Source organism: Pongo abelii, chromosome 2 (genome assembly GCF_028885655.2).
Source record: "Pongo abelii isolate AG06213 chromosome 2, NHGRI_mPonAbe1-v2.0_pri, whole genome shotgun sequence".
Taxonomy (NCBI): Eukaryota; Metazoa; Chordata; class Mammalia; order Primates; family Hominidae; genus Pongo; species Pongo abelii.
Genome location: NC_085928.1, coordinates 148,448,866 through 148,459,524, shown reverse-complemented (window position 1 = coordinate 148,459,524; position 10,659 = coordinate 148,448,866). Strand labels below are relative to the sequence as shown.

Genomic DNA, 10,659 nt, shown 5'->3' with positions numbered 1-10,659 from the left:
ATGGGAACAGTACCAATCCCTTAGGTTTCTCATAAAAATGAAATGAGATAATGCATGTAATGTTCCTGGCACAAAATAACTACTTAATAAAGGATAGCTATTTTTTTGGCCAGGTGTGGTAGCTCATGCCTGTAATCCCAGTATTTTGGGAGGCTGAGATGGGAGGACTGTCTGAACCCAGGAGTTTGAGACCAGCCTGGCCAACACAGCGAAACCCCATCTCTACGAAAAATACATAAATTAGTTGGGTGTGGCAGTGAGCACCTGTAGTCCCAGCTACTCAGGAGGCGGAGCCCAGGAGGTCAAGGCTGCAGTGAGCCATGATCACGCCATTGCACTCCAGCCTGGGTGACAGAGTAAGACCTTGTGCAACAAAAACCAAAAAACAAAAAAGCTGTTTTTTCCATTTATAACAACAGTAATAATAAGTGCAGGTAAATAGTGGTTTTTAGAGAATGCTATCTATAAGGAAAAGGCCCTGTTAAAGTATGTCTGTCTATCTGTATATCACTGTATTTGGTTTTATCACCTTGGAAACTGTTTCGCCGAATCTATTGAAACTAAATATATGCCTACTCCTACAGTTCACTCAAGAGTAGTAAAATGTCCTTCACAAAAAGACATGTACAACAATGTGGACAGCAACTTTATTTATGATATCCAAAAACTGGAAACAAATGTCCCTCAACATATGGATGGATAAGCAAATACCAGAATATTACACAGCAATAAAAAGAAATAAATGTCTGACACATGCAACAAGACCAGTGAATATTAAAAATATGTTGCACAGAAAAAACTAGACATAAAAGCTTACATGCTATATGCTCCATTTATATGAGGCTCAAGGCAGGCAAAGGTTATTTATGGTGATAGAAATCCAAATATGGTTTCCCTTTTGAGGCAATATTGATTGGAAAAAGATATGAAGGAACCTTATGAAGTGCCAGAAATGCTCCATATCTTGATCCAGGTGGTGGTTACATACTGCATTACATGTCAGAATACATCAAGCTATATATTGTTTACCATCTGTAAGTTATACTACATACAAAAATACGGAACAAAGCTAAATGCCCATCAACCAATGAGTGGATAAAGAAAATGTGACATATATACACCATGGAATACTACTCAGCCAAAAAAAGGAACAAAATAATGGCATTCATAGCAACCTGGATGGAGCTGGAGACCATTATACTAAGTGAAGTAACTCAAGTATGGAAAACCAAATATCCTGTGTTTTCACTTATAAGTGGGAGCTAAGCTATGAAGATGCAAAGGCATAAGAATGACATAATGGACCAGGTGCAGTGGCTCACGCCTGTAATCCCAACACTTTGGGAAGCCAAAATAGGCAGATCACTTGAGGTTAGGAGTTCAAGACTAGCCTGGCCAACATGGTGAAACCCCATCTGTACAAAAAATACAAAAATTAGCTGGGCATGGTGGTGCATGCCTATAGTCCCAGCTACGCAGGAGGTTGAGGCAGGAGAATCACTTGAACTCAGGAGGCTGCAGTGAGCCAAGTTCACGCCACTGCACTCCAGCCTGGGCAACAGAGCAAGACTGTCTCAAAAAGAAAAAAAAAAGAATTATATAATGGGGACTCGGGGGGGAAGGGTAGGAGGGGGATGAGGGATAAAAGATTACACACTGGGTACCGTGTACAATGCTCGGGTGACAAGTGCACCAAAATCTCAGAAATTACCATTAAAGAACTTATCCACATAACCAAAAACCACCTGTTCCCCCAAAACTGTTGAAATAAAAAATAAAAAACTGACTGGGCATGGTGGCTCACACCTGTAATCCCAACACTTTGGGAAGTTGAAGCAGGCAAATCACCCTGAGCTCAGGAGTTCAAGACCAGTTGGGCCCACATGGTGAAACTCTGTCTCTACCAAAAATACCAAAAAAAAAAAAAAAAAATTAGCTGAGTGTGTTGGCTCACACCCATAGTTCCAGCTACTTGGGAGGCTGAGGCTGAGGTGGAAGGATCACTTGAGCCTGGGAGGTGCAGATTGCAGTAAGCCAAGATTGCACCACTGCACTCCAGCTTGGGCAACAGAGTGAGACCCTGCCTCAAAAAAAAAAAAAAGTGTTTCATAAAGTTATAGTGCACACACACACACACACACACACACCCTATCTTGGCATGAGGAAAATCTCCAAAGGTAGAACAGTAATACAAAAAGCCCTTCTCCCTCCCTTCCTCTGGACTTTGTGCCAGCTAGGCATCTAAAATTGCCTTCCTCCATGGCAGTTGCCTATCGTCTTTAGGCAGTGCCCGCTTTGTGGGAGAAAATTGAGCCAGGAATGAGGACCAAGGGGGAAGGGCTCTCTCTGGCATCCCCTCATGGGTTAGCGTGGGGGTGGAGACTGCAGGCCTTACCTTGCAAGCCAGCTGCCCTGAATGCAGAGACCTCTCTGTTTCCAGTAAAGTCTAGTTTGAATGTTTCAGACAGGTCCTCACCATGACTGGGAACTAGGGAGGTGTCCTTGTCCTTGCCTAAGGTTCAGCACCATGGCCATGCAGCTATAATGAGCAAGTAACCCCAAATGGCAGAGAACTCTCAGATCCTGAGCTGGCTCTCAATGATCAAACCACTTTTCCTCAGCTACAGTCGGTTTCTTGGAAATTCTAACTTCATTATAAGGAAAGTGGCATTTCCCAATTCTGTCCAGCGGAACCATTTTCTAATTCTATTAAAAGGCATTAAGCCCATCCTGGTGGGGAGCACTGAGTGAGAAGTGGAGGGCAGAGTCTCTGCCCATCAGCGCTTACAGTCTAGGTGTGGAGAAAGGCAACAAGGCAACTTTTAAGAACACATCATGTTCCCCAGCAAGCCTGAGGGCTACTGGCAAGGCACTCACTGTTCAGAGCTGAACAAAATGGCTTTGGGCCATAGATGTCGTGAGGGATATCAGAGGAAACTTGTCAGCAGCTCCCACCACCCTAGAATCCGCCTCTGAGAGCATCCCACGGGTCTTTGGAGGGAAGAGGGCCTCACTTGGCTCAGGACCCAGACCCTTCTGCCTTTTTCCCAGTGGGCCTCCACCATGAAAAAGGCCGACAACTGCCCTGCATTCTGCCTGATTGACGGTGGGGCACATACTCCTTGGGACAAAATAGTGTTGGTGGACTCATACCCCAACATCAGCAAGGTAAAGAGGAACCCAGAGCTCTGGTCTACTGCCTCTCAGCCCTTCCTGGGGGAGAAAGAGGGGAGCTCAATGAGACACTTAACAACAGGAAACAGCTCTCATGTGTGAGTTCTTCCCAGAGTAGGAGGTCGCTTCTCTTTCCTCTTCCTCAATATATATCTCTCTCTCTCCACCCCCCTATTCTCTCCCAAGCACATATGTGGGTAACTGACTTTGCTAATCCCAACCAGGCAGACTAATACCCACTGGCTTCAGACCTGGTGCTATGTGGGTGTCCGCTGCTGCAGCTTGCTGGTCTGAGCAGCAAGCTCAGCAGAGTTTCGAGACAGAGATGAAGCCTGTGTGAGTGGCCTGTGCATGTTAAAGTGTATCTGGAACATGCTCAGTACCTGAGCTTCTCTGTGGTCTGTGCAGCAATCCCACCATGAAAACACCCAGGTGGCAGCCCAGTCACCCGAATCACAGGCCAAGTACATCAGAGAATCAACAGGCTTCTAGGAGTCAGGCTTGTAAACATGGAGCCCAGAGGTCCTTCTGTGCCGTGAGATGCGAAAGTGAGCAGCGTGTGAAAAGGCTCAGGGTCTGCACATTGGCTTGACATGTTTTCCACCAACATGTGCAGAATCTGAATTAGTATGTGTAGCTGGTAAGTGTGAGAGAAGTAGAAAGGGAGGGAGAACGCGAGGGGATTTGGAGTTAACAGATGGAGAGGGAGAGAGAAGTGGATGGAGTAACGTGACCTGAGTGGGGGGACACCGAGTCCCTGAGGTGTGGGTGCAAAGAGCCCTGTGAGGGGCCAGGAGGGAGTGAGTACTGACAGTTGTTGAGGCGTGGAGTGGATGCGGATGTACTAATAGACACAGTGAAGCTTCCCTTTGCTAGCCAAGCACCGCAGAGGCCATCCCTCCAAGCAGAGGGTTGCAGCAAGCTCTATTCTCTCCCGCTCAGGAGTGGGAAGCCGGCGGGTGTTTCGGGGTCCCGCTAGGAAAGGGGACAGCGGAACCTGGTTCAGGCAGCCGGCGGCGGCGCGGGACGAGCTGAGCGGTTCTAGCGAAGCGCTGCCTGCCTCAAAGCAGCCGCGACGCTCCCCTAGTAGAGCTGGGCCGCTGGGAGCCCGAGGCGCGGGCCGCTTCTGCCGCTGTTGCAGGATTCCCGGCCCTGGGGAGAAAAGCGTCTCTATCAGAGCCGTGTTAGATTGCTCGCGCCGGCTGTCGGGACCTCCGAGGCGCGGGGCCAGGCTGCGAGGAGGCGCGGGAGCTGAGACTGCGCTCAATCGGCGGTTCACTGGAACCGTATCCGCAGGCGGCGCTCCGGTGGGACCACGTTCAGGAGGCGCCGGTGGCTGCTGAATTGCAGCTGCGGGACCCTGGAAAACTGGGGCAAAGAGGCAGTGAGCTCTGCCCAGCCCACCACCCTGGCCTTTGGAGGTGAGCGCCGCCCCAAGGTCCTAAGCCGGGGCCCTGCGTCGCCCCAATGCCGCGGGGAGAAAAGGAACCGGCCCTGGCGTCCACAAAACCTAGGCACAGTATGCCTTGTTCAGAGAGGATCCCGACCTCGCCAGCAACCAGCCCGCCTCCGAAGGTTGAGAAGTAAATCAAGGCGCCCCACACCGTTTCCTGGAGCGCCCGGTTCACCCACCTCTGGCTGGGCCGGCAAGGAGAGGATTCTGCTCTCTCCTTAGGCTCCTCTACCTCCAGCCCGAAGCCCCTGGCTTTTCCGCAGAAGTCTGGAGGGGACCTGAAAGTAATCATTCTGCCAGGCTTCCCGCCCGCATTTTCTTGCCTGTTTTCTGAGCCTTCGAATGCCGGACAGCCATGTGAAGGCACATCTTCGGGAGACCGATTCCAGCCCTTTCCAGGGTGCACGCATCAGGCATCCTCTTCTTCACCAGGGCTGGGGATTCTGTTCCTCTACGGGACAGTCAGAAATCAGTGTTTTCAGAGCAGAACTCCTTTCTACTCTGAAAATCCTTCAGAGGAACTCCTTCATTTGCCCCCAACCCCTACACACACACACACACACACACACACACACACACACACACACACAGGCTCCTTAAAGGCTGAAAAGGGAGCCGATTGTGGAATTCAGGGAAGTGATGACACGCACAACAATGCTGTTACACCTGGCTGCTGCAGGGCTGAGCAGCGGAAATGCCTGTAAGAAGAAGAAAGAAAGAGAGAGGCAGAGAGCCAGCCTGGGTGGTCAGGGAAAAAAAAAAAAAAAAAAAGGAGAGAAAAGGAGAGAGGAGCCCCCATCAGGATGGGGCCAGACCCAGCTGTTTTTCCCCCTGCCCAGGCCCTGGCTGGGGGAGGATAGGCACTGAGGCCAATCTGCAGCAGCCCCAAACCGGACTCACCACTCCCACCCAAAGCCTGGGCAAGGATGGGGGTAAGGAAGAAGAAAAACATCTGCACTCCTGCTCAGAAAGCAGCAGCAGGGATTCTGCAGAAGTGCTGCTTCCCCCATGTCTGTTGGGTGCAGTGGAAGACTGCCCATAAAAAAAACCAAGCTACTTTGGGGATAGCCGTGCTCCCTCTCATCCTTGTGATCAGGCAAGGGCTGCCCTGCTGACCTCTCTGGTGTCATCTTCAAGATGCTGAATTCCCAAGAGCCCTACCACCCTTGTCCTCCCTCCCTTTCATCTCAGAATGCAGATCAGAGGCCTGAGTGAGCAGCAGACAACACTTGTAGATGGCCTGTGGATGCTGGAACCACAGGCCGCTGAAGGCTCCTTGGGCTTCAGGAGAATCCTCAGAGTCTAAACAGCCTGGGAGGAAGAGGCAGTGACAGGCATTGAGTCAGCCACTCCAGACATGCCAATCACTAACGCACAGCTACATGACATCCATTCAGTCCACCTTCCTCCATAAGGCAGCCTTGCCCGCCTCCTTAGCACCAAGGAGTTTGGGGCTTGAGGATTCAAAACACTGGCCATCTCTCTCATACTTTATGACTGCAGACTTTTTGTTAAGGCCAAGTTAAAAGGCACTGTTAGGGAGCACACTGTTAAAAGGCACACCTGATTTTCCCTGAAACAATCTCTGTACATGCTGAAATAATTGGATTCCCATCAGAATTCTGCTTAAGGTAGGTGCCAACTAACTCCTGATTCTTTGGAGAAAGATCAGAACAAATGTCTCATCAGGAGAGAGAGTTGAACAAGTCCCTCCCTCAGCCTGATGTTTTTCTTCCCAGTCTGTGGCAAAATACATACACTGGGAGGGAAAGAGGCATCGAAGAATTGTGAAAGAAAGGAAGAAAGGGGGGAAAGAAAGAAGAAAGGAGAAAAAGAGAAGATGCTATATCCACCAGCTACATTTACTCTAGTACTTGATGAACATATTACATAACTATCAGTATAAATGTGTTTTACCTCGTAAATACAAATCTCACACCTTGTACATGTGCATACCTGTTTCTGAGCAGCACACATGCACTTGGTATCTCACCCATCTCAAGGACAGCTCCTCTCCATGACTTCCACATATGACCCCTGTGCACACACATACACAGTCCCGCAAAGTCCCGGGCAACAGCCCCGCCTGTGTTAGTGCAATAGCTGAGGGGCATCTACTTGGTGGTGTTAAAGCACACATCCAACCTTCACTCCAACCCCGTAGAATTAGTACATGGATTCCAAGGAGGAGCCTGGTTCCTAGATCCACTGGCAACGCAGGGAGAGGCAGAGGTGATTCAGGCGGCGCCCCTGACGACTATTTCCAGAGATCCTCTCCCCAGCCCCATTCCAGCCCAGTCACTCTGAGAGCGCGAGAGACAGGCCAGGCCGAGGCTTCTTTGTACAGTCACACGCGTTTCTGGGCTGACTTTCCCAAAGCCTCAGAGCAGCTCTCCCCACCCTACCCCGTCCGGCCCCCTAGCCGTCTCGCCCCTCCCCAGCCCCGAGCTAGAAGTTCAGCCTCAAGACGGCAGCAAACGGCAGAGCAAAGGAGTCGTTTTCTTTCACCTGAAAGCCGCGAGGAGGTTTGGAGAGCCTTTCCTCGCTGGGGCCCGAGCTTCCTGGGCTTTGGCCGGGTGCGGGCAGACCCCACCGGGGTCCTCGTCATCTCCCAGCCCAGCCCGCAGAGCGAGTACCGGCAGATTTCAAGGGCGCGTGAGCCTGGCTGTCAGCTGGGCCCCCGAGGCTCGCTGGGAGGGGGCAGGCCGGTCCAGGCTGTGCGGGGCGTTTACAAAAAGTGACTTGGAGATGAACTCGCCCGTGCGCGGCTGGCCGCCCCGCTATAGGGGCGAAGGCGCCTGACGCAAGCGGAACTCGGTGGAGCCCATACGAATCAGAACACAGCGAGGCTCCTGGCGCACTAGGGACTCCAGGAGGCAGCTCCGCCAGAGACGCGGGTCGTGCTTCGGGAAACCGGGGGGCGGGGGGAGGGGAAGACCGCAGAAAAGAAAACCCACCAAGGCGGGGACTGGCCTGAGCGGGGAGGGGCGGCGAGGCCGGAGCCCCTCTCTGTTGGGCGGACTCCCCATGGCCAGAGGCTGAGCTCCACTCCCGCCGGCCGCTCCCTAGGGGAAGGGGAAGGAGAGGGGAGAGCAGCTAGAGGCCTCCAGCAAGCAGGCGCGGGCGGCATCCGCAGTCTCCAGAAGTTTGAGACTCGGCCGTAAGCGGACTTGTGCGCCCCAACTCTTTGCCGCGCCAGCGCCTGGAGCGGAGAGCAGAGGCGGCCCGGCCGCGGCGCGCCGGCTTTGTCATGATGGCCAGCTACCCCGAGCCCGAGGACGCGGCGGGGGCCCTGCTGGCCCCAGAGACCGGTCGCACAGTCAAGGAGCCAGAAGCGCCGCCGCCGAGCCCAGGCAAGGGCGGTGGGAGTGGCGGCGGGACAGCCCCGGAGAAGCCAGACCCGGCGCAGAAGCCCCCGTACTCGTACGTGGCGCTCATCGCCATGGCGATCCGCGAGAGCGCGGAGAAGAGGCTCACGCTGTCCGGCATCTACCAGTACATCATCGCCAAGTTCCCGTTCTACGAGAAGAACAAGAAGGGCTGGCAAAATAGCATCCGCCACAACCTCAGCCTCAACGAGTGCTTCATCAAGGTGCCGCGTGAGGGCGGCGGCGAGCGCAAGGGCAACTACTGGACGCTGGACCCGGCCTGCGAAGACATGTTCGAGAAGGGCAACTACCGGCGCCGCCGCCGCATGAAGCGGCCGTTCCGGCCGCCGCCCGCGCACTTCCAGCCCGGCAAGGGGCTCTTCGGGGCCGGAGGCGCCGCAGGCGGGTGCGGCGTGGCGGGCGCCGGGGCCGACGGCTACGGCTACCTGGCGCCCCCCAAGTACCTGCAGTCTGGCTTCCTCAACAACTCGTGGCCGCTACCGCAGCCTCCCTCACCCATGCCCTATGCCTCCTGCCAGATGGCGGCGGCCGCAGCGGCTGCAGCAGCCGCGGCTGCGGCCGCAGGCCCTGGTAGCCCTGGCGCGGCCGCTGTGGTCAAGGGGCTGGCGGGCCCGGCCGCCTCGTACGGGCCGTACACACGCGTGCAGAGCATGGCGCTACCCCCCGGCGTAGTGAACTCGTACAACGGCCTGGGAGGCCCGCCGGCCGCACCCCCGCCTCCGCCGCACCCCCACCCGCATCCGCACGCACACCATCTGCACGCGGCCGCCGCACCGCCGCCTGCCCCACCGCACCACGGGGCCGCCGCGCCGCCCCCGGGCCAGCTCAGCCCTGCCAGCCCAGCCACCGCCGCGCCCCCGGCGCCCGCGCCCACCAGTGCGCCAGGCCTGCAGTTCGCTTGCGCCCGGCAGCCCGAGCTCGCCATGATGCATTGCTCTTACTGGGACCACGACAGCAAGACCGGCGCGCTGCATTCGCGCCTCGATCTCTGAGAGCCCACCGCATACCGGTGCAGACGGATGCGAGGATGCAAGGACGCGCGACGCCGGCCCCGGTCGCAGCCGACGCCGCCGCCGCCAGCCGGACCTCACACCCTCTGGGCCCGCCTCTGGAGCCAGCGCCCAGGATCCCTCTGTGCTTTTTCGCTCTCCTCAGCTCCTGTCACTCCTCTTTGTCCCCTCAGCTTATGTCCTCCTGTGCTCACCTCCCTGGCCTCTATGCCCTTGCACTCCCCTGGCCTGAAGCTGCCTCTCTGCGCGCTTTCTACTGGGCTCGTCTCTTTCCGGAGCCCCAGCGTCTCCTGCCCAAATTCACCGCGGAAAGGGCCCGGGGCCGAGGTGCGACCGGGCTTCGGCAGCGCAGACCTCTTGGCCTTCTCTCACAGGTCGGTGCGCTCGCGCTCCGCGTTCCCCGCCCGACTGCCGTGCAGTCCATGGCTAGACGCGCCGGACAGGACTGATGGCGGGACCGCGCTGCCCGAGAAAGGGACGGACCAATACGTGTGTTTGCTCCGCGAACCCTCTTGAAGCTGTTCAGAAGCCGCTTGCCGCGGGGCCCACTAGGCGGGGCGGGGGTTGGGACCCAGCGGGAGCCGGGGCAGCCTGGCTCCATGGCCTGTGCTCGGTTTACACCGCGGGCCGGCGCGGAGGGAGGCTGCGTTTCCTCCGCTATCAGTCCCGTCGCTTCGAGCACCTCCGGCCCCCGGCTGCTGGCTAATGTTTTGTTGGAAAGATCTGTGGAGCTTTTTAAGAGAGTATTTTTAAAAAAATAAGGAAAAAAACATTCACCGGGCAACCGGGGAAGTATTGTGGCCTTGGAGTTTGCTAAATCCAAATATGAAAATCAAAAGCTTTAGTATTCCTCATCTTCTTTTCTGGAAGATTTGCGTTAGAGTTCCTGTTGGGCCTTCAAAAAGCTGTGTTCAGAGTTAGGAGAATAGATTCAATAAAAGATGGTTTCGTCTACCAATTGGGGAAGTTTCACCCTCTCCCTATCTGAAGAAAAAAATCAAAAACAAATGTCCCCGGATCTTCCGATGCAAGTCCTGGAGGCAGGGAAATCACTGCCTGCCTGGCCCACGCTGCTGGGACGGCTCGTCCTCCCTGCTTTTTGTTTTTCAAACGTCCTGCTTCTCCCACCTTGGGAAGGAGAAATGTGAAACCCCGCAGCGGCCGACCTAGGCGGTCTTGTGGCCCGGAGCCGGCCCGGCCCAAAAACCATAGACCTGGTTGTACTGTAGCTTGTTGTTTGGGGGACCAAATTTTCTAGAGAGAACTAGAGCACTTTTGTTGTGTTTTTTTGTTTTGTTTTTGTTTTTGCCTTGTCGATTCCCGAATAAATTTTTTGTTCCTTCTTTTAACACGGACTTCTTTATTTCCGTCGCGCCTAAGTTAGTTCAGCAGCTAGTTAAAAGAGGAAGATTTCCAGCAAAATTTTATCTTTTTCAGAATGAGTTAAACAAAGATTGAGAGCAACTGGGGTGGGAGGCGTTTGTGGCTGTCGCTGCTGCTTTGTTTTCCTGGGGATTGTTTGTTTTCTGTGTCATCACTGGCCCGTTGCGGCTGTTTAATGTCAGCAGAAAGACTTTTTCTTCCGTGGTTCGTTCACAAGGCGCGACTGTAGGTAGGACTTGGTTTATTTTTG

General features: G+C 54.5%; 2 protein-coding genes across 3 annotated transcripts; one reads left to right on the top strand and one right to left on the bottom strand.

Moving 5' to 3' along the window:
* Positions 1-628: 628 nt before the first annotated feature.
* On the bottom strand, positions 629-7,542 carry FOXL2NB (FOXL2 neighbor). Of its 2 annotated transcripts, none has more exons than XM_002814098.6 (3): positions 7,136-7,542; positions 4,951-5,070; positions 629-4,326 (listed from the first exon to the last, which is right to left on the bottom strand). In XM_002814098.6, the coding sequence occupies exons 1-3, from the start codon at positions 7,233-7,235 to the stop codon at positions 4,019-4,021; spliced, it is 528 nt and encodes a 175-aa protein (XP_002814144.1). In that variant the 5' UTR covers positions 7,236-7,542; the 3' UTR covers positions 629-4,018. The 2 variants fall into 2 exon arrangements, with proteins under 2 accessions (XP_002814144.1, XP_063578298.1); XM_063722228.1 differs by having other exon boundaries at positions 4,951-5,078; positions 6,584-7,411.
* Positions 7,467-10,375, top strand: FOXL2 (forkhead box L2). The gene has a single exon (XM_002814097.5). The coding sequence runs from the start codon at positions 7,878-7,880 to the stop codon at positions 9,006-9,008; it is 1,131 nt and encodes a 376-aa protein (XP_002814143.2). The 5' UTR covers positions 7,467-7,877; the 3' UTR covers positions 9,009-10,375.
* Positions 10,376-10,659: the final 284 nt, after the last annotated feature.